At 45.4% G+C, this 22800-nt stretch overlaps 1 protein-coding gene across 1 annotated transcript; it reads left to right on the forward strand.

The window, feature by feature from the left end:
* Positions 1-1078: 1078 nt before the first annotated feature.
* cks2 (CDC28 protein kinase regulatory subunit 2) lies at positions 1079-13253 on the forward strand. Its single transcript, XM_033017730.1, has 3 exons — positions 1079-1245; positions 11259-11386; positions 12893-13253. Exons 1-3 carry the CDS (start codon positions 1187-1189, stop codon positions 12943-12945), a joined length of 240 nt encoding a protein of 79 aa, XP_032873621.1. The 5' UTR covers positions 1079-1186; the 3' UTR covers positions 12946-13253.
* The last annotated feature ends 9547 nt before the right edge of the window (positions 13254-22800 follow it).

Here is a 22800-nt window from a genome sequence, read left to right on the forward strand (position 1 = left end):
TCAACCAGAGTATGTTAAAATAGGGAAAATTCTGAATATGTAGAAAATTCTACTGTGCAAACAATTGTGAAAGCAAATATTTTTCAGAGAAAACTCAAATCAAGTTCATTTTAGCCCATCACACAAACTCACATGCTATTATTCTTGCTGATGCACAGGACCACCAAGCCAGAGCAGCATAGCAAGGAGTCAGTGGAAACTATCCCTCAGGCTATCCACTGTTTATTTGGGCAATAAAAATATCAAATCTAAGGAAAATTCACAGCAAAATATATATTTGGCTGAAACTTTTTGGTAGTTTTATGTGGAATTGCCAATATTTACCCTCAGTTTCAGTATGGAACATGCATAAGTCTTGAGTTCAGCCAGGAACCTCCTGACTGCACAAGAGTGTGAGTTTTTACTATTTACATGTGTTTTCTCAAACGCTTACTTAAAGAAAATGTTTCTTTAAATGTGCTGGGTAATAGGTTATTCATGTTTAAAAGTTTGATTTTTTTTTTTAATTCAGGGGGACAGGCAGCATCTCTGGCGAGAAGGAATGGGTGACGTTTCGGTTCGAGACCCCCCTTGAAGGATAGACACTCCTACACCGAGGAAAATTCACCTGATCTACGCCCCTCGTGATTTTGTCTCTGTAAAGGTCACCCCTCAGCCTCCTATGCTGCAGGGGGGAAAAAGTCACGGATGCTCCTTACTCAATTCCTCAAGTACTGGTAACATGTGAATCTTTTTTGAGGGTCTGGATCCAAATCGAACACCCATTGGTTCTCTCCAAAGATGCTGCCTGTCCCGCTGAATTACTCCAGCATTTTGTGTCTATCTTCGGTTTAAACCAGCATCTGCAGTTCTTTCCTACACATCAAGTTTGTTCAGTTTGCCTTTTTGGGGAAGGTCAGTGAAGGAGTGTGGCCTGTGCGGCCGCTTGTTCTTCCACCACTACCAACGCAACGTCACCCCGGGGAGAGGGGGGGCGCGCGCTCGCCGCGGCCTCCCAACAACCTACCGTTGGTCGCGCGAGTACGCGCCCGCGCCCGGCGGAGGTCACGTGGTCCCGCGAATGGTCCAATGGGCGCGCGCCGCTCCGATTCAAATCGCCTCGTGGCGTTGGAAGAGGCGACGGTTGCTCGGAGCCGCGCCGCGCTGTCGCCGCTTCACTTGTGCAGCTCACACCCTGCCGGCAAACATGTCCAGCAAACAGATCTATTACTCCGACAAGTATTACGACGATCAGTACGAGTACAGGTAAACAGTTGTGCCACTTGAAGTGGCGAGCAATAGTTTCGAAATGCTGCTCTTGCCGTGAACAGACCGCCCTGGAACGCACGGCGATGCTTGTTTTGACTGAACGCTGACGTTCATGGATTTGCTTCTTTCCAATGATCGTGCGACGTGACTCGTGAGCAGAGTTTGCGAGCAACATTATGCTGCCGCCTCACGGTGGTTAACGTTGGGCTCCGCGGTGCGGGACGAGTTGTTTACAGCCACCGCGACCCGCTTGCTCGCCGCGCGTGACGTCAGGCCGGGGGGGAGGGGCGGCTTCAACCGGCTGGAAGCGGAGCCGCCGCCATCTCACTTCCCATCCCACCCCGGCGCTGCTACCCCCCCCCCCCCCCCCCCCCCTTCCTAGCTGCATCCCGTCCCTGTTACTCCCTCTCCCCCAGCTAGGACCCGCAGTCCGCCGCCATTCCATCCCGGAGCTGCCACTCTTCCGCCCCTCCCCCTCATAGCTGCGCTCGCAGTCCGCCGCCATCCCATCCAGGAAGATAAGACACGAAATGTTGGAGTAACTCAGCGAGACGGGCAGTATCTCTGGATAGAAGGCATAGGTGACGTTTCGGATCAAGACCTTTCTCCAGAGATGTTGCCTGTCCCGCTGAGTTACTCCAACATTTCGTGTCTTCGGTGTAAGCCAGCATCTGCAGTTTGTTCCTACACATCGTTCCCGTCCCGGCGCTATTCTGTTAACGGACCACACTGCCGTGATTTCCTGCCTTAAAATGCTGGCTTATAATAACCGAGCTGTCCGGTGAAGCAGGAGAAAAGAATCCTATGGGGCTAAACACAAGGCCTACCCGGAGGAAAGATTATCACATGGCGACTGGTGTCGGTTATCCCTCGTCTCAGGCTGTCACTAGTGGTTTTTAAATTTTGTGTGAATCTTTCTTGTGATGAGTTTTGAATTGTTATGTGGTAACTGAGCAGGATGAATATTTTTCAAGGTAGTTCCTCGGATTCTTAGAATTTCTGAATTATTCAACCCCAAAGTAAATTCTGAGAAAATGCTGTTTCTACATTAGGAATCAATCTGACACATGAAATTATTTGCGTTTTCCCCACGTGCTGCACGTGTATTTCTATTCGGCTCCTACAACCGATACGTTTCATATATATGCAAACAGTCCCTTCGGCCCAAGATGTCCGTGCTGACCAGCATATATTTGAGGGTTCACAAAATTGCTGGGGAAACTCAGCGGGTGCAGCAGCATCTATGGAGCGAAGGAAATAGGCGACGTTTCGGGCCGAAACCCTTCTTCAGACCCTATATTTGAGGGTTGTATTTGCTCACAATCCCTCTAAACCATTTGTATCCATCTATGTGTCAAAATGTCCTTTAAAATTTATAATTGTACGGTTCCCTCTTTCAGATTGATCCATATACGCACCACTCTGGAAAATTATGCATCTTGGGTCCTTTTTAAATAAATGTCCTCTAGTTTTAGGGGATGGGTAGGCATTCCCCCTACACTGAGGAAAAATCCACTGATCTCCTGGGAAAAATCCACTGATTATATGTCTCGAATCACCCCTCAGCCTCCTGGAATAAAGTCAACTCTATAAATCAATTCCTCCAGTCTTGGTAACATGTGAATCTTTTTTTTGTATCAGTTTTGGCTGAATGACATCCTATAAGCTGGGAAACCAGAACTATTCATAATATTCGATTTTCCAGCATCTGCAGTTCCTTCTTAAACATTATTCATAATATTCCCAGGTGTGGTCTCAGCAAAGACTTGTACAGTTATGTTATAGCCCAACTCTAATGTCATGACTGATGAAGGCAATAAGCGTGCCAACTACCTTTCACCACCCTGTCTACCCGTGTTGTCACTTTCAGGAACTATGCATCTGCATCAATGGATACACGAGATAGACAATAGGTGCAGGAGTAGACCATTTGGCCCTACGAGCCAACACCGCCATTCAATGTGATCATGGCTGATCATCCCCAATCAGTACCCCGTTCCTGCCTTCTCCCGATATCCCCTGACTCCACTATTTTTAAGAGCCCTATCTAGCTCGCTCTTGAAAGCATCCAGAGAACCTGCCTCCACTGCCCTCTGAGGCAGAGAATTCCACAGACTCGCCACTCTGAGAAAAAGTGTTTCCTCGTCAGGGTAGGGGCAGAGAACGGGGAGGCAGGACTTCAGTAGGGGAGTGGGGAGAGGGTCGAGGGAGCAGGTAGTGGGTTTGGAAGAGCTAATGAGTTTGGAGATTTCAGTAGGGGTGACCAGGTCAAACTGGGAGAGGAAGCAGTGTGGAGGAGGGGTAAGGAGGTCAGTGGAGATGTTGAAAGGAGGGGCCTTGGTAGGTGGTGGAGTAGATGCTGGGGAGTCGGGTACAGGGGATAAAGATTGATAGATGGTGCTGATTTTGTCAGCGAAAAAGTGGAGGAATGAGTTGCAGAGATCCGGAGTAGAGGTAGGGAGAGTGTTGGCTCGAGGCTTGAGGAGGTTGCCCACTGTGGAGAAGAGGGTTCTGTGGTTAAGGCAGGGGTCGGTGAATATGGAGGAGAGGTAGGCAGATTTTGCAGCAATGAGGGCATCTTTGTAGGCAGTGAGGTGGAGTTTGTAAGCTTCATGGTGGACTGTGAGAGATGATTTCTTTGTGAGTCGTTCAAGTCGGCGACCAGTCTGTTTCAGCTTACGAAGTGCAGGTGTGTACCAAGGTGAAGATGTGTTAAAAGTTACGGTTCTTGTTTTGAGGGGAGCCAGAGTGTTAAGGGAGGTAGACAAGGTGGAGTTGAGATGGTTTGTGAGATCATCAGGTGAGATGTGGGTTGAGTCCAGGGGGAGAGTGGAGGAGAGCAGGTCAGAGAGATGGTGGGGATCGATGGATTTTAGATTACGGAAGGTGATTTCTCGGAGGAAGCGGGGGCGAGGTGTCGGAGAAGGGATGGTGAACCGTATAAGCTTATGATCAGAGAGGGGGAAGAGGCATGGATGGAGGTCGAGTACCGGTTGATTTGTGGAGCAGACCAGGTCAAGGATGTGACCTTTGTCATGGGTGGGAAAGGTGACGTGCTTAGTGAGAGAGAAGTTGTCAAGTAAAAAGGCGAATTCAGATGCGAGCTTGCAGGTGGGGGAGTCCATATGAATATTTAAGTCACCAAGTAGCAGCAGACGTGGGGAGAGAGATGAGGCAAGTGTGAGGAGTTCAGTGAAGTCAGATAGGAAGGAGGGGTTTGGTTTAGGTGGCCGGTAAATGAGGATGACTGTCATGGAGGAAAGGGCTTTGAAGGCGAGGAATTCAAATGATGCTACTGGGGGGAGGGTGAGTTCAGTGATCGGAAAGTTCTGGTTGAAAATAACAGCGAGGCCACCTCCATGGCGGGAGGGGCGGGGTTTGGAGATGTAATTAAATCCAGGTGGGGATGCTTGATTGAGGGAGAAGAAGACATTGGGTTGTTGCCAAGTTTCAGTGAGCAGAAGGAAGTCCAGAGTGTAGTCAAGGATTAGTTCATGGAGGGCAAGGGCTTTGTTGTTGAGCGACCGGGTGTTGAGGAGGGCAAAGTTGGCATTGTGAGAGGGTGGAGGGATGGGGGCAGGCTAGAGAGATCTGAGGTTGTCCCAGTTGAAAGTGCGTGTGGTCAGCTGGGATTGGGGGTGACACGGTTGAGGGGGAGGCAGAGCATGGTAGTGAGCAGATGGATGGAATGGAATGTCCGTGGTTGAAGTAAACAAGCTTGCGTCGAGAGCCTCTGTGGATGTAACGTGGTCGACGTAGAAGTCTAAGCTATTTAATGACTGGGATGCAGGATGGGATGTAGTTATTGAAGAGACCAGTCAGTTGCAGAGTTGAGTATTTGAGCATGATGAGGAGCCCGAGCAACTGCAGGAAGCAGCAGAGAGGTTGTCCAGCAGTGAGGGTGCAGAGAGGTGACCAGCAGAGAAGGTGAAGAGAGGTTGTCCAGCAGAGCGGGTGCAGCGAGTATCCAGCGGTGAGGAAGCAGAGAGGTTGTCCAGCAGAGCGGGTGCAGCGAGGTGTCCAGCAGTGAGGGAGCAAAGAGGTTGTCCAGCAGTGCAGGTGCTTGTCCAGCAGTGCAGGTGCAGAGGCTGTCCAGCAGTGCAGGTGCAGAGAGGTTGTCCAGTGGTGCGGGTGCAGAGAGGATCAAGCGTCGCTGGTGCAGGGAGGTGTCCAGCGTCGATGGTGCACAGACAGGTAACAGACAGGTTACAAAAGAGGGGGGGAGGGGAATGGCAGGCGGAGAAGCGGCGAACAATCAACGCCAGCGTCCTCTCCGGGCAGCGTGCAGGGTTCTAGCGGCTAGCGATGAAGGCCGCAGGGCGACAGCCGTCGGCTGTCAGCTGAAGATCGTTCCACGGCCAAGAACGGCCAAAAACGCCGCAGACCACCGCAATCGGAGCGACCCTCCAGTGGTCCCTCGTCGGTGGTAGGTTCAGGCCTCGTCCGAGGTGGAAATTTACCACATTCGGCAATTGAAGCCGACTCGCTAAAGGGACCGTTATCATTTTGAATCTGCCGCCACCGCCGCCGTAATGTAGGAACGATCCTCTTCTCCCCGAAAAAACTGATCTCCCGGTGGCTCAGCACTTCAACCTCTCCTCCCATTCCCAATCTGACCTTTCTGGCCTGGCCTCCATTGTCAAGAGTGAGGCCCAGTACAAATTGGAGGAACAGCAACTCATATTTCGCTTGGGTAGTTCACCCCAGCGGTATGAACGATAGTAATCTGCCTTCCTGTTTTTGCTACCAAAGTGGATAACCTCACATTTATCCGCATTAAACTTCATCTGCCATGCATCTGCCCACTCCCCCAACCTGTCCAAGTCACCCTGCATTCTCATAGTATCCTCACAGAAATGCTGGAATCTTGAGCTAAAAACTAAACTGTTGGAAGAGCTGGACAGGTCAGGCACTATCTATGGAAGGAAGTGGACTATCTGATCTGCCAATTCCCTCTGGATGCAGTCTGATTCGTTGAGCAGTTTTTATTTTTTTTACTGTACCTGCAGGTCTCTCTCCAAGGAGCAACAATTTACTATGCAAGTCCTGCCTTGATTTAACTTGCCAAAATACAACATCTTGCACTTGCCTGAATTAAACTCCCACCTGGTATCCCTTGACCCAGTTCACCTAAATCCTGTTGTAATCTTAGATAACCATCTTCACTATCATCCACAAAGGCCGCAGACGCCAATATAATCAACAAGCTCATCAGGAAGGCCGGCTCTGTCCTGGGGGTGGAGTTGGATTCATTGGAGGGGAGGATGCTCCTCAAACTGCAGAGCATCTTGGACAATACAGCTCGCCTCCTCCATGACACATTGGTCAACCCGAGGAGCACCTTCAGCAACAGAATTGTTCCACCAAGATGCAGCACAAATGCCATAGGAGATCCTTTTTCCCTGTGGCTATCAAACTACAACCCCTCCCCCTTCTGTCGTGGGGTAGACTGGCTCCCCCCCCCCCCCTCAATCCTGGACTTTCCGCTCGTCACTTTAATTTCATGTTTCATGCATCCTGTTGTGTTTTATTGTTGTTGGTGGAGGAGGGGTAAGGAGGTCAGTGGAGATGTTGAAAGGAGGGGCCTTGGTAGGTGGTGGAGTAGATGCTGGGGAGTCGGGTACAGGGGATAAAGATTGATAGATGGTGCTGATTTTATCAGCGAAAAAGTGGAGGAATGAGTTGCAGAGATCCGGAGTAGAGGTAGGGAGAGTGTTGGCTTGAGGAGGTTGCCCACTGTGGTTTAGGCAGGGATCAGTGAATATGGAGGAGAGGTAGGCAGATTTTGCAGCAATGAGGGCATCTTTGTAATCAGTGAGGTGGAGTTTGTAAGCTTCAAGGTGGATTGTGAGAGATGATTTATTTGTGAGTCGTTCAAGTCGGCGACCAGTTTGTTTCAGTTTACGAAGTGCAGGTGTGTACCAGGGTGAAGATATGTTGAAAGTTACGGTTCTTGTTTTGAGGGGGGCCATAGTGTTAAGGGAGGTAGACAAGGTGGAGTTGAGATGGTTTGTGAGATCATCAGGTGAGATGGGGGCTGAGTCCAGGGGGAGAGTGGTGGAGAGGAGGTCAGAGAGATGGAGGGGATCAATGGATTTTAGATTACGGAAGGTGATTTCTCGGAGGAAGCGGGGGCGAGGTGTCGGAGAAGGGATGGTGAACCGTATAAGCTTATGATCAGAGAGGGGGAAGAGGCATGGATGGAGGTCGAGTACCGTTGATATTAACAACACTGTCATCCAAGTTGTTAATATAGATGACATAACAGTAGTTCCAGGATTGATCGCTGCAGCATACTGCTGATCACAAGCCTTCAATCGGAATAACAACCCGCCATATCCCAATCTGACTCCTTTCATCAAACCGTTTCAATCTAATTGGGAATCTCACCTTGGATCTCATCTAATGTCGCCTACCATGTGGGACCTTGTCAAATACTTTGCTAAAGTATAGACAACATCTACTGCTCTGTCATTGCCTGTGTCACCTCTTTATAAAGAACACTATCAAATTTGTAACACGTGATTTCCCAAGCATAAATCCATGCTGTCTATCCTTAATCTGTCCATGGCATTCCAAACACTGGTAGATTCAATCCCTCAAAATACCCTTAAGTAACATTTCCAGTACCGATGTTAATCTTGTCGCTTTGTAGTTCCCTGGTTTGTACATTTTGCTTTTGTATTTCATTATTGTGGGTATTTATTTTTATTTTCCTATGAGATAATATTAAATTGTAGTTTTTGCTGCATATCAGAAACTTGTCTCTGGTGGGTAGTACTAACATATTATGTTAACTCTCCAGTGTATTCTGTGCCTCTGAATCTCAGAGGAGCCATGGAATTGGCACCCTTGGATTTGCTAATGGTGCTCTTGAATTGGATTAGCCAATGGATCATTTTGTATTTGGTGGGACAAGCCTAGAGGCATTGATTGGGTGGAACGTGTTTCTTGACGCTTGAAATGCTACAGCATAGAAATCAGTACGCCAAATGCTGGAAACTAGAATGATATAGATAGGCCATTTAAGGCTGGCATGGGCAGTGTGTCAAAGACCTGTTTCTGTGCTACTACGAATCCATAGATGTACTTAAAACCAAAAATTCTTCAAGACTTCTCTGTGTCCATCCACCTTTTTTGTTAGTGCAAATTAAAAATACTAGAAACTGAATGTTACTTTGTTTAATAAATATCATTGCACAAGTATAATGGACGAGATTGCTTGATAATTTGGATGGCCTCCTGCGGTGAAATTAGCAGCTATGTTCTCATTGAGACAATGTTGTCTGATTACTATGCAACAAAGGGGTAAATGAACTTCCGCACCTCCATCCAGGGACCTCAGCAGACCTTCCAGGTGAGACAGAGGTTCACATATATCTCTTGTCCCTTTATCCCCTCCCATGCCTACATCCATGAACATCAGCAGTCCTTCCAGGTAAAGCAGAGGTTCACTTGCACCGTTTAACTTCATTTCCTGTATTCAGTGTTCCCAATGTGACCTACAATACATCAGCGAGATCAAACATAAGGCAACCGTTTTGCCAAACACCTGCTCAGTCTATCAAGGCCTACTGGCTCAACCATTGCTACCAGTTATAACTCTTCTTCCCACTCCCACACTGGCCTTTCAATCCAGCACTGCCTTCATTGTCAAAGTGAGGTCGCCTGCAAACTGGAGGAACAGCACCTCATATTCTGCTTGAGTAGCTTGCATCCCAATGGCATCCCTATACCAACCTATTATCTGCCAGGCTTTCTCCTACCCACTCTCTTCTAGCTTTCCCCCACCCCACAATCAGTCTGAAGAAGGGTTCCGACCCAAAATAACTATCTATGCTCCAGAGATGCTGCCTGACCCACTGAGTTACTCCAGCACTTTGTCTTTTTCTTTTATAAAGCAGCATGTGCGATTCCTTGTTTCTGAATGTGGATTATGTGCAGGCAGAAGCAGGGACGGAAAACCCGGGGGGGCCAGAGGGGACACATCCCCCCCCCCCCCCCCCCCCCCCCCCCCCCCCCCCCCCCAAGTTTTTGTCATTCGGATTTTAAAATCTCCACTTTCCGCGAGACAGTGGAGGTGGGACTGCTGATCGAGGGCGCCGATTGGACGAGAGAGACGTCGGTCAGCAGGCAATGGGGCGGGACATGATGATTCAGCACGATGATTGGAGGAGGGAGACATGGCACAGACCTGCGCCTCATCCGCAGCCAGGATCGATCCCGGCCGGGTCTCCGGTGCTGTCCCGTCCCCACCCGAGTGCCCCCCCCCCACGACTGGCCAGAGAGGTCGGGAGTCAGACGCGAGCTGTACCCCCAGGCTCACAGCCAGCGCAGAGATGCAGCGCTAAACCCAGCTCAACTCTGCCTGTCCCGCCAGGTTAACCTGCCTGGGCTTGCGGGAAATATGGCTAGCGCGGAGAAGCAGCGCTAGTATCCCGTCAATCCAATCATGGCTGTAGTTAACCCGGCGAGACAGGCAGAGTTGAGCTGCATTTAGCGCTGGATTGAACCTCCGAAGCCTCGCGCATGTGTGTGAGTGTGCGCATGCGCGCGCGGCCGCCAGAAAATGGTGTGTCCCCTCCATGTTTTGATAGCGAGTTCCGTGCCTGGGCAGAAGAGATTAGTTTAATTTGGCATCGTATTTGGAAGGGCCTGTTCAGGTGCAGTCCTGATTAAAGATTTAAGAGGGGTTGGGGTTAATAATAGCTTGTTTCCTGGATATTAATTCAGGATACGGGTACAGCAAGTAACTGGGTCAGCAAATAGAATGTTGAGGGTTGTTTTGGTAGGGGAATTGAATACAAAAGTAGAGGTATTAAGCTTCACTCGCACAGGATATTAGTGAAACAACGTATGGAACATTGCGTGGAGTTTTCACTTTCATATTAAAAACTGGTTGTTAGTGCATCTGATATGGTTTCATACAGGTTTACAAGACAAATACTTGGAATAGATAGGTTGTCTTTGAGGAAAACATTGATATATACCCAATTAGAAGAATGTGAGGTGATTTGATTGACACATCGGATCCTGGCAGAGTGGATATACTTTTGTTGCAGAATTTTGAATTAGAGGTCACTTATTTAAAACCAATGGGGTTCCCAATTATGATGTATGAGGTGCAAATGTTTTCCTCTGGGAGTTAAGTCTCTGAAATTCTCAGAATTTGAATATTTTTAAACTATTGATAGATATATTAATGAGAAAAGGGGGTAAAGGGCTGCTGTGGATGGGCCAGAGGTTGCAATCAAATTAACCATGAACTCAATGTGGAGCCGTCTCAAGCAGGAACCAAAAAAAAAACTGCTGGAAGAATTCAGCAGGTCAGGCTACAAGGGGCGGTTATTGTTTCAGATTGAGACCTTGCATTGGGAACCAAGTTGTTTACTCTGCCACCTAATTTACGGTGTCCATCTATCATTGGTATACAAGGCACTGCAGATGCTGGTATATACTGAAGATAGACACAAAATGCCAGAGTAACTCAGAACTGATGAAACAGAATTGATTGCATCTTAGTGGTTGTGCATTGGTAACTTGCAACCAACTGATACGAGCAATATTTTGACAGCATGAATGCCCCCCTTGCCTGCAAATCTATGTGTTGACATCATTATAGAACATTTTGATATACATATAATACACATTTAAAGATCTAAATCTAATATGAGTTTTAATATCAAAATATAAAACTTATTTTAGTTATCACATTCTCATTTTTGTGATAGAAGCTGGACTATTCCAGTGGAATATTGGTCAGAGATACGATGTTAGGCCACTCTTTGGGATAGTCTTTCTGTCTCAAGCCTGAATATTTTTGAGGAAGATATTGCTGAAATTGTTATTAGGGCTATTTATTATAAGCAACATGTTATTTGCTATCAAATGATTTTCATTTAATCTTTGTTGGGTAATATATAATCCATCATGCATATTTTGTCTATTTTCATTTACTTGAATGTTTAACTATAACTGTAATACTTGCTTGCTTTTTTATTCATCCACAGGCATGTTATGTTGCCCAAAGAACTTGCAAAGAAAGTACCAAAGACTCATCTTATGTCTGAGGATGAATGGCGGAAGCTAGGTGTCCAGCAATCTCTAGGCTGGGTACATTACATGATGCATGAACCAGGTATTATTGCCCATTAAGCAATAAAACATGTGGGGGGGGGGGGGTTGGGGGTGAAGTGAAGGCACCCAAAATGTCCTATTCTCATCTGGCAGAAGATGCCTGCAACGACTGGGAAATCCATCCCATCCAGCCTGCCAGTCTCTCAAATACTCATTTGTGTGCACAGTGTGTCTATAAATTGGGTATTCAATATCCAGGTTGGACCTGTCAATGCCCTATGTGATTTATGTTTATGTTCCTGAGTTTCCTGATGTTTTTCAATAGTTATATAATTTTTTTATATAACAAAAAGACAGACTTTGTTAAGTCTTGAGGATACTGCAGAAGTTACAGATGCCTTATAGACACTAGGTGCAGGTATAGGCCATTTGGCCCTTCAAGCCAGCACTGCCATTCACTGTGATCATGGCTGATCATCCACATTCAGTACCTCGTTCCTGCCGTCTCACCATATCCCCTATCTTTAGGAGCTCTATCGAAGCATCCAGAGAATTGGCCTCCACTGCCTTCTGAGGCAGCGAATTCCGCAGATTCACAACTCTGGGTGAAAAGGATTTTCCTCATCTCCGATCTAAATGGCCTACCCCTTATTCTTAAACTGTGACCCCTGGTTCTGGACTCCCCCAACATCGGGAACATGTTTCCTGCCTCTAGCGTGCCCAATCCCTTAATAATCCTATATGTTTCAATAAGATTCCCTCTCATCCTTCCAAATTCCAGAGTATACAAGCCCAGCCACTCCATTCTATTCACATATGACAGTCCCGCCACCCCGGAAATTAACCTCGTGAACCTATGCTGCACTCCCTCAATAGCAATAATGTCCTTCCTCAAATTTAGAGACCACAACTACACACAATACACCAGGCGTGGTCTCACTAGGGCCCTGTACAACTGCAGAAGGACCTATTTGCTCCTACACACAACTCTTGTTATGAAGGCCAACATGCCATTAGCTTTCTTCACTGTCTGCTGTACCTGCATGCTTACTTTCAGTGAGTGATTAACAAGGACCCCCAGGTCTCTTTGTGCTTCCCCTTTCCCCAACTTGATACCATTTGGATAATAATCTGCCTTCCTGTTTTTGCCACCAAAGTGGATAACCTCACATTTATGACTTTAAATGATTTGAAAAGAACTTGATTGACATTTTTGACTGGTCAACAAATGTTTCCAAAGGTATTTGAAGGTATTCAAGATTACTCCATGTCAAACTAAATACGTTGGTCAATAATGCTACTCTAAGATGCATTAAGTATTTTTCTACTGTAATTTAATAACATTATTCCTGAGTGAATAATAAGCTATAAATGTTGGATTTGAATGAAACAAATGCATCATTGGGATATAAAACACGCAATTTATATTGGGTACAGAATGTTCTGTACAGAAAGTAACAATTTCCCTTAAATCCCTATTCTCTTATAGAGCTGATCCTTTAATGTTATGTCCTACACTAAACAACTATGGAAATAGGTACAAATTATCACATTTTTTTATTTCTAGAACCTCACATTCTACTGTTCAGAAGACCTCTTTCAAAGGACCAGGAAAAATAAATCTTCATTTCTGGAAATTTCTGGGACTTTTTGTAAATATTGTAGTATTCAGTGAATACATTAAAATTGTACAAATTCATTCAAATCTGTGTAAGGGCTGTATTCTAAACAGCAATAGAGCTCGTTGTGGTACAGTGGGTTTAGACCGCTGTGAGATGTATTTAAAAAAGTACTGTGAGTCAAAATGATGTTGGTTCCACTCTAAGAAATTATAGTGCCTTCTGTTTACTTTTTTTTCTGTAAACTTCTCTTTGTCTAAGTTTTCTTTGAATGGATACTGTTGTGAATAAAAAGAGAAATCCAGTATGCATTTGGTTTAAGTTGCATTTATTTGAGAGAAAATTGAGTATCTGGGACAAATGCAGAGCAAGATTTTGAATTTGATTGTCCAAATAACAGGCTGATTTGCAAGGATCTTTTGAAGTACCCTTTTCTGTGTTGGAAATGTTGCTGTAGTCTCCATGGACCTAGATGTTATTTCTCATTAAGTAAAACCATCCGTAATTTGTTGAGCAGTGCTTCAAATGCCGATGTTCCCAGATCAAGGGTGATTTGTTGTCCCTTGTCACAGATATAGGGTCAGACATTAAAGTATGCCTTCCATTTTGTCCAACCGATAAGAACCTATGTGGTTAGCTACTTGTTATTGAGACATTTGCAGAAAATATCACTATCAAATCAGCTTTAAGCCAACGTCATAAAATGACAAATCTCAGGAGCAGAATGATTGGCTGGGATTACATTTACATGGATGCTTTCCATTAAATTTCTATATTTTAAAGTAGTTCTGAGTATTACAGCTTTATTCCGATTTTATAATTCTATTATTCTATTACTGCTGGAGATTTGGTGAATTCTCCTGGAAATGGAAGTTGAAAAGTCATCTCTGGCTTAGTGCATACAAAAATAAGAATAGAGCTGTAATACTCAATCTCATGTCCTAATAAGCAGCATTTGCATTTCTGTCCATTTGTCCCAGGATTAGTTCACACCGTCCTACTACAGAAAAGATTTAAAGTTTGAGTTGGAAGAGTATGACATTCAATAGTAATACCATGGGAGACACGCCATTATATCTAGAGATGACTAAAGTCAAATACCGACACTTCATGACTTGCATGATAGGCGAGTCGTGTAAACCTGCACTTGTGTCTCGGTAGCAGTGCATTGCTGCCGTCATATGCGGCCATTTCCTCTAGCTAGTCGGGTGATTCTTCTGTAGGTGTCTACTTTTAAGCTTCTGGAAACCCGATTATAAAACTTAAATTCTTGCAACTTTGAATGTTTCACATAGGTGAACATCTCTACTATGGGGAAAAATATGTTTGGCACAATCTTTTAGAGAATTAATTTTATTTTTTCCAGGTTGCCCATTGCATTCAGTCATATCCGTCGCATTTTTATGATGAACAACACTAAAATATCACTGATTTAAGAATATAAAATCAATTTGTTGCAATTTCAAATTATAGAGTATCTTCCTTAAATAAACTGCCAAAAATTTTTTTCCAGTCTAACGCATTGATTTTATACCTTCGTAACAGTTTACTGCCGAAAAAAAGTGGTGATTTTCAACAAGAATAATGACTGTCACATAACTTTTCACCAACTTCCTCTAAAACAATATTAACTTCAGATGAATAGGCAGAAGCATACTGTTCATTTTTCAATTACAATTGATAATTATGGTCATTATTTTACACATGAGCATAAAATACTCGCGTGACAGATATGACTGCATGATGGTCCGGGGAGGGGCATCAAACATCGGGGGGGAAATAAAAAAATAATACTATTCATTTAGGGTTTAATCTTTATTTATCAGGATTATGTTTATTAACAATATAGAAAGAGAAGAAATGGGTTAGAATTACGGATTTTCAATATATACGGCATCGAAAAGTAGTGGGACACCAAAGTAGACAGTTACTGAAGAATCACCCAGTCAGCTGTTCTTCTGAATGTTCCCATCAATACTGCGTCGAATAGTAAGTTTACGCGTGCACAGTAGCACTTGCGTTTTCAACTTGCGTAGCATCTGACTTGTGCAGCGGCTCATAGTTCTTGCGTAGGTTGGTGCGTCTGTAAATGTGACGAGAACAGGTGCATAATATTATGGAGGCAACTACTGATTCCACAGCTCCATATAAGTACTGGGGCTTTTGCTTGCCTTTTATGATCTAGGATAAGATGATGTTCCCATGTGTCTGCTCCTCAACTGCAACCTACTTTATAGGCTATTCTAATACACAAATTCTTACACAATTGGGTTAAAATCCTGGATCCTCCAAAGAATAACGTAATGGAAGTATCTTCATCCAAACAAAGCAGTAAGAAAATGAGAGCAGGAAGTTGCCATTTGACCCTTTGAGCCTGCTCTTCAATGTGATCAAAGTAGAACCACAAGAAAAATAGATCTAGAAGTATGTATTGCCTTTAAATGTAATTATCAACTTGGCCACCTTCAAGATATCTTGTCTGAAATATCTTGCCCCGCAACCTAATACTGTGACTCCTCATTCTAAACTCCATTTTCTCAAAACATTCTATATTCAGTTTGTCCAATTCTCAGAATTGGGTTTGTTTCAGAGATCCACTCTGATTCTTCTAAATGTTAGTGAATCAGACTTCGTCAACATATTCTTGACGCATGAAAGCTCTACCATCCCAGATAACAGCCGGCTGAACACAGACTCGCTTCCTCCATAAAAACTACATTGTATTTTGGGTAGGGAGCTCTAAACTACACACTACACCACATGTGTGGTTTTACAAATTTGCATCTGTCTTCAAAATATCTTGCAATGTAGATCATCGTACTGTGTTTAACTACATGCTCCAACCGCATGTTTGCTTTCAGTGGGCTGATGTACACATAAATCGCTCTGTACATTAATGCTTCACAATTTATCGTTTAAATAATTCCACATCTTCACACTGCAATGGATACCTAATATTTTTTTCACATTCTGCATCTACCAATATTTTCCACTTGCTCAACTTGCCGAAATTGTCTTGAAGCAGTTTCGTATCCTCCAATTCAACAATCCTACCTAGTTCTGAATCATTAGTAAACCTAACATTACATATTTGTTCCCTTACCATTCATTAAAATATAGGTGAATAAATGGGGGTTAAACATTTATCCCAAGAAATGTCCAGTATTTCTACATTCTTGTTACCTATCTGTCAACCAGTTCTCAATCCATGCTGGTGTATTTCTCCCAATCCCATGAAGTTTAATTTGCATATTACTTGTAGTATGGGACTTTACCAAAGGTACTTTGAAAATTAAATCGCCAAATCCACTGTTTCTTCTCTGTCCCTTTCACTGGCTACAAATTCAAAAAAAATCTGCTCGGTTTCCCCCTCTTCCCCATATTGCCTTTCTTCAATCTGATGTTATCTAACTACAGATCCACCACTGATTTTTTGGCAACTGGTGGTCTGGCACCTTCTTTAATTTGGAGTAAAATTAAAGAGCGCACTCGAATCCTCCCCCCCCCCCCCCACACACTGCCCCCATAAATCCCCACAAAAATGTGGTTAGGCAGCCGAACTTTGACCTCATTGGGACTTCCAGGGCCAGTCAGCAGGTTGCTGCTGTGGCCGGGGCTCCGCTACTCCGGTCTGTCTGTTCCGTTCCCATAGCTGACTTCCGAGGCCAACCTTGTGGGCCGGTATCTCGACGACCCCCCCCCCCCCCCCCCCCCCCCCCGATGCCCTAGTCAAACGATAATCCGGCAAGGCTCTGGAATCAAGGGTGTCGTTAAATGTGGTGCACCTGATTCCAATTACCATATGCTTCATAATAAATAGATGCATCCCAATCTGTAGATATTTCCATGACCTCCAGATCTTTAGAAGATTGCTACCAGATTTGCATGGATACCTCATTTAGTACTTTAGCGGCAGGTTATAAGCCCCAGGGGATTCATCATCTTTAACTAGTGCAGTGACTAGTGGGGTGCCGCAATGCTCAGTGCTGGGACCCCAGCTATTTATAATATACTAGACTAAGTGGGACTCGTTGGGTCCCATGTTCACATGGGAGGGCTGGTCCCCCAACACAATATTCCACCTCTCCACCAATTTTAATATTTGTGGCCAGTGGGGTGAGGGGGGGGCTTTCTGGAGTGCTAGTATGGGTGTTGTGGGCTGAAGGGACTGGTTTCCAGAGGGCTAGTATGAACTGTGGGCCAAATGGAGTCTTGGGCTGGCAGCTCAGGCCTGGTGGGCTGGCAGCTCAGTCACTCAGGTCTGGTGGGCTGGCTGCTCAGTCACTCAGGCCTGGTGGGCTGGCAGCTCAGTCATTCAGGCCTGGTGGGCTGGCAGCTCGGTCACTCAGGCCTGGTGGGTTGGCAGCTCAGTCACTCAGGCCTGGTTAGGGCTCTCACTTAACTTTTTTTCCCTGTTGCCAGCCGGGCAACCTTGGCAGCTTTTTAGGTTGCCAAATGACAGTTTAGGTGGTCATTTAAGACGGCTTGCATGACACGTGCAATAATTTGCTCGGACGAAGTGCGTAGTTACCAGTCGGAATTATGCTCAATGAAGCATTCACATATTATTTCTGCTTCAAATAAAGTCACAAACTAAACATATTCACCAATCAAGACATGATATATACCACAATGACATGCAGCAAAATTATAATACAGTATCTCAACTCTTTTTACAGATTGCAATTAATGCAATTTCTATTAGTTCTTTCCACTTCCAAACATAAATGAGGTTGGATTATTCAGCATATGATCAAATGTGTCAATAAATCCTGGACCATGGTAATATATATGCTTAACCATGCACACTACAGATTGAAGCAAGCATGTTTTCTGTGAAGGACCGAAAATTACCATGACATGACCATAGCATGGGTCGTTATTGCTATTGGTACAGAAACACTCTCGCTTCCCACATAATTTATCCATAACAAAATATACAGGTTGCAAGGAAATTTCTATAGGCATTTTATGATAATAGTTGTTAAAACCGACTATACCCATCTGACAGGTTAAACATTACACTAACTGACAAGAGATGGCCGAAGGACATAACTGCAGCAAATGTTCTTTTAGTAAGATGTTTAAAGGTGTCAAAACGCCACATTACCGGACATTCAGATTAGATGTACGTGTTGTGAACAGCAATGAAGATACCTAGTTTGTATACACCAGATTTTAAATAAATTATTGATAAATGCTGTTTCCATCATTCCCACTTCAGAATTAACATTAAAATTTCAACTGAAATATCTCCTGACCAAATTTGTGATGTATATGACCGACTGTAGAAGTAAAACCTGGATAAATCCAACGTATAGTGAATGTTGCTCATTAAATAACTACAGTACTGATAATCCATATTAAGAGCATTGATTTGCCGTTAAAATGAATTCTGTAATAACGTGGCAACGGTAGGTAGCAGTGACAATCGAACACTGCAGTTTTAATGTTTCACGTGTTCACAATTTAATTAATCCATCTTTATGGACTAAAACAAATAATAACATTGGGAATTAAAACACATTTGATTGCATTCCGTTATCAAACATAGTCAATGTTCGCTCTGAAGACATTTCCAGCACAATAGGGTCAGCGAGGGTGGGGGGTGTGTGAATCAGTGCGAGATGGATAGATGGCGGGGCGGGGGGGGGGGGGGGGGGGGGTGGAGGTTTAGTAGGCAATCGGTGCGGAATGGATGGATTGAGGCAGGTGATTTAGTACGTGTTGGTTGGAGTATAAAAATGTGAGGGGAGAGCACGGTGGATGTCAGTGGTGTTGAATGGGGCGGATCAGTGCGGGATGGATGGGCGGGATCAGTACAGGATGAATGGGGTAGACAAAAATGCTGGAGAAACTCAGCGGGTGAGGCAGCATCTATGGAGCAAAGGAAATAGGCAACATTTCGGGTCAAGACCCTTCAGACTGTTCCCCCCATTCTTCTTGAATGGGGGATCAGTACAGATTGGATGGGGGGGGGGGGAGATCAGCGCAGGATGAATGGGTGGGGGGGGGGGTGGGTCAGTACAGTGTGGATCGGAGGGTCCGTGCAGGATGAATGGGAGATCACTGCAGGATGACTGAGGATCAGTACAGGATGAAAGGGAATCAGTACAGGATGAAAGGGGATCAGTACAGGATGGATGGGGGGGATCGGTGCAGGGTAAATGGAGGGTGGGTCAGTATGGAATGAATGGGTAGATTAGTACAGGATGGATGGGAAGGGGGGTCAGTACAGCATGAATTGGGGGGCCAGTGTAGGATGGATGGGGGTTGGCAGGAGAATCAATGCGAGGTGGATAAGGTGATCAGTGCAGGATTAATAGATGGGGGGGGGGGGGGGGTAGATGGGGAGGGGAGCACAGGGGATGTCAGTGAGGAGTGAATAGAGGCGGGAATGGGGATCATTGCTGAATGGAGGGGGTCCCAGGATAAGAGGGGGAGGTGGAGGGGGGCTTATAAGAGAGAGAGAGAGGGGGAGGTGGGGAGGAAGGAAGGTCAGCACTCCTCGGACAACATCGCCCCGCTGCCTTGGCCGTCCCTGTCCACCGCCAAGTGCCGCCGCCAAAGGGGGAGGCAGTTGGGATCTCCTCACCACCGTCTCCCCTCCTCTGCCAGCCAACAGCAAGGTGCGGGACCGAGCGGTACAGCTCAAAGATCCCATAGCTATAGGATCTTTGGTGCAGCTGCTTCAGACGGCGGAAAGAGGCCTCCCCCTCCTCCCGGCCTCGGCGTGCGGAAGGGTTTGTTTTGAAAGCGCCGTTGGCAGAGTGGCAAGCAGCGGCTGCTATCAGGGCGGGTGGGGTGCGGGAGTTGAAGGCGGTGGAGCCGCTGTCGCGGCCGCTGCTGCTGCTGTGTGGGGCCCGTCAGTCACTCCAACCCTTCGTCACCACGCACCTAGTATCTTTGCCGCGCATTACAGCCATCGCCGACACGAAACGTCACGTTCCTTTTCTCCAGAGATGCTGCCTGACCCGCGGAGTTACTCCAGTTTTTTGTGTCTATCTTCGGTATAAACCAGTATCTGCAGTGCCAAGCCGGGCAAAATGACTCGGCGTTTAGGTTGCCCGGTGGCACTTTGTATGGTCATTGGCACCCGGGCAACCGTTAATTTCGAGCCCTGCTGGTGGGCTGGCAGCTCGGTCACTCCGGGCTGGTGGGCTGGCAGCTCAGTCACTCAGGGCTGGTGGGCTGGCAGCTCAGTCACTCAGGGCTGGTGGGCTGGCAGCTCAGAACCTGCCAGAAATTCTGCCCAAACAGGTGAGAGACTGTGAGAGAGAAGGAGGAGAGAGTGGAGAATCGATTTTAGACATTTTTCATCTATTTCTGCAGATCACAGCAATGAAGGAGGAAAGTCTATCCTGGCCTGGATCTCACAGGGAACCAATGAAGGGAGGGAGAAAAATACTAGGATGAGGTTTAATACTAGCAGGTGAAATACTTACTGATGGGCCAAAGGGACTTCTCCTGGGCTAGGACAGGCCTGATGGGACTCTTTAAAAAAAATCTCAGTGAAAGGCAATTTTTCTGGACTTTTCCTTGCCTGGCACAGGCCTTTTGGGCCAAAATGCTCTTCCTGGGCTAATACGGGCATTTTGGGCAAAAGGGACTGGTTTCTCAGCTAATAGGGGCTTTATGGGCCGAAATGAGTGGTTTCAGGCAGGCCAAACAAACTGATTTCATTTCCATTTCAATTTCAAGCACAGGGCAGGCCAAACAACTCATCTCATTTTCATTTTATTTCCATTGCCATTTCAGTTTCAAGCACAGGGCAGGCCAAACAACATCTCATTTTCATTTCATTTCCATTGCCATATCAGTTTCAAGCACAGGGCAGGCCAAACAACTCATCTCATTTTCATTTCCATTTCAGTTTCAAGCACAGGGCAGGCCAAACAACATCTCATTTTCATTTCATTTTATTTCCATTGCCATTTCAGTTTCAAGCACAGGGCAGGCCAAACAACTCATCTCATTTTCATTTCATTTCCATTGCCAATTCAGTTTCAAGCACAAGGCAGGCCAAACAACTCATCTCATTTCCATTGCCATTTCAGTTTCAAGCACAGGGCAGGCCAAACAACTCATCTCATTTTCATTAAGGGCTAACAAATAATTTATTGCAAGTACATTGCAGACTCACAGTTCAGTAGACTCACAGTTCAGTTGACTCACAGCAGAATCAGTTGTGGCCTCTTCCTCGCGATCTTCCAGAGTGACTGACTCACGTGCAGGCATCCGGGGTTTTATAGTCCTGCCTCCCCCCCGGAAGGGGCGTTACCTTCATCATGGTGATTGACAGTCGAGAAGACCAATCAGCTGATCTCAAGATTTTTTAAACATTCATAACTTTTATATTTTTAATCGATCGGAAAAATTCTCTGGGCTGCCTCAGCGGAGGAGGACTGAGTAAGATGGACAAATATCATAGCGATATAGGGTAGCATTTTTTCTAAAATCAATATACAGCGCAGACAGGAAGTGGTCAAGATGAGACTTTTAGTTATATAGTTCGATATTAACAATTTAGGCGAAATGTAACATTTCCAAGTTTGTAGATGACACAAAGCTGGCTGGCAGAGTGAGCTGTGAGGAGGACGCTATGAGTCTGTAGAGTGACTTGGATAGATTGGGTGAGTGGGCTGTTGCATGGCAGATGCAATATAATGTGGATAAATGTGAGGTTATCCAATTTGGTGGCAAGAACAGGAAGACAGATTATCTGAATGGTGTCAGATCAAGAAAAGGGGAGGTTCAAGAGACCTGGGTGTCCTTGTACATCAGTCACTGAGGCCAATTCACTGGATGTTTTCAAGAGTTAGATTTAGCTCTTAGGGCTAACGGAATCAAGGGATATGGGGGAAAAGCAGGAACGGGGTACTGATTTTGATCAACCATGATCATATTAAATGGCTCGAATGGCCGAATAGCCTACACCTGGACCTATTTGCTATGTTTAACTGCCATTAATTGCTCCAACACATTTTGCTGAGGCTGATATATTTTATTTATTTCTTTTCAGTAGCCTCTTGGTTTTCTACCATTTTGAAAAGTTATTCGTATCTTCTACCATGAATATAGTACCAAAGTACTTGCTTATTTGCTCTGCTATTTCTTCGATTCCCATTATAAATTCTCCAATTACTAACTAAGAACTGTAAGAGACAGCAGGGGCAGGACTATGCCCAGCAAGTAATAGGTGGATACAGGTGAGGGGGGGGGGGGGAGAGGAGTTTGATGGCTGGATGGTTGAACAAAGACCGAAGATGAAAAGACAGGTGTGAAACAAAAGGATTGCAGCAAGTTATGATTTGTGAAACTAGAGGAAGGAATAGTTGGGAGGTAGGGTAGTTGGTTAGTTACTCAAAATTTAAGAATTCAATATTCCTCGCATTGGGTTGGAAGTGACCCAAGTGAAATATGAGGAACATTTCCTGCAGTTTCTGTGTGGCCTCGCTGTGGCAATGGAGGAGTCCCAGTAGACCGTGGCAGACCGAGCACAAGTGTTCGGCGAAACAGTCACCAAATTTACACATGGTCTTGCCCATGTACAGTTGATAAGGTTAGAGGAAGTGCATGTGAACCTTTGTCTCACCTGGAAAGGACTGTTGGGGTCCCAGGATGGCGATGAGGGAGGGAGTACAGGGACAGGTGTTGCAGGGGAAAGTATGTTAGCAGTTGTGTCTATCCACTACTTTTTAGTGAAGCTCTCCTATCTATCAGCCAACTACAGCTCTTCAGTAGTTTTCCTTTATTTTCATTTAAGATTGTAACTTTAGATTGAACGTTTTCACATTTATTCTTAATGAAAAATTCTATCATGTTATTCACTCCCCTGAATGACCCTGCACAACAA

The sequence above is a fragment of the Amblyraja radiata genome, chromosome 3 (assembly GCF_010909765.2).
Source record: "Amblyraja radiata isolate CabotCenter1 chromosome 3, sAmbRad1.1.pri, whole genome shotgun sequence".
Taxonomy (NCBI): Eukaryota; Metazoa; Chordata; class Chondrichthyes; order Rajiformes; family Rajidae; genus Amblyraja; species Amblyraja radiata.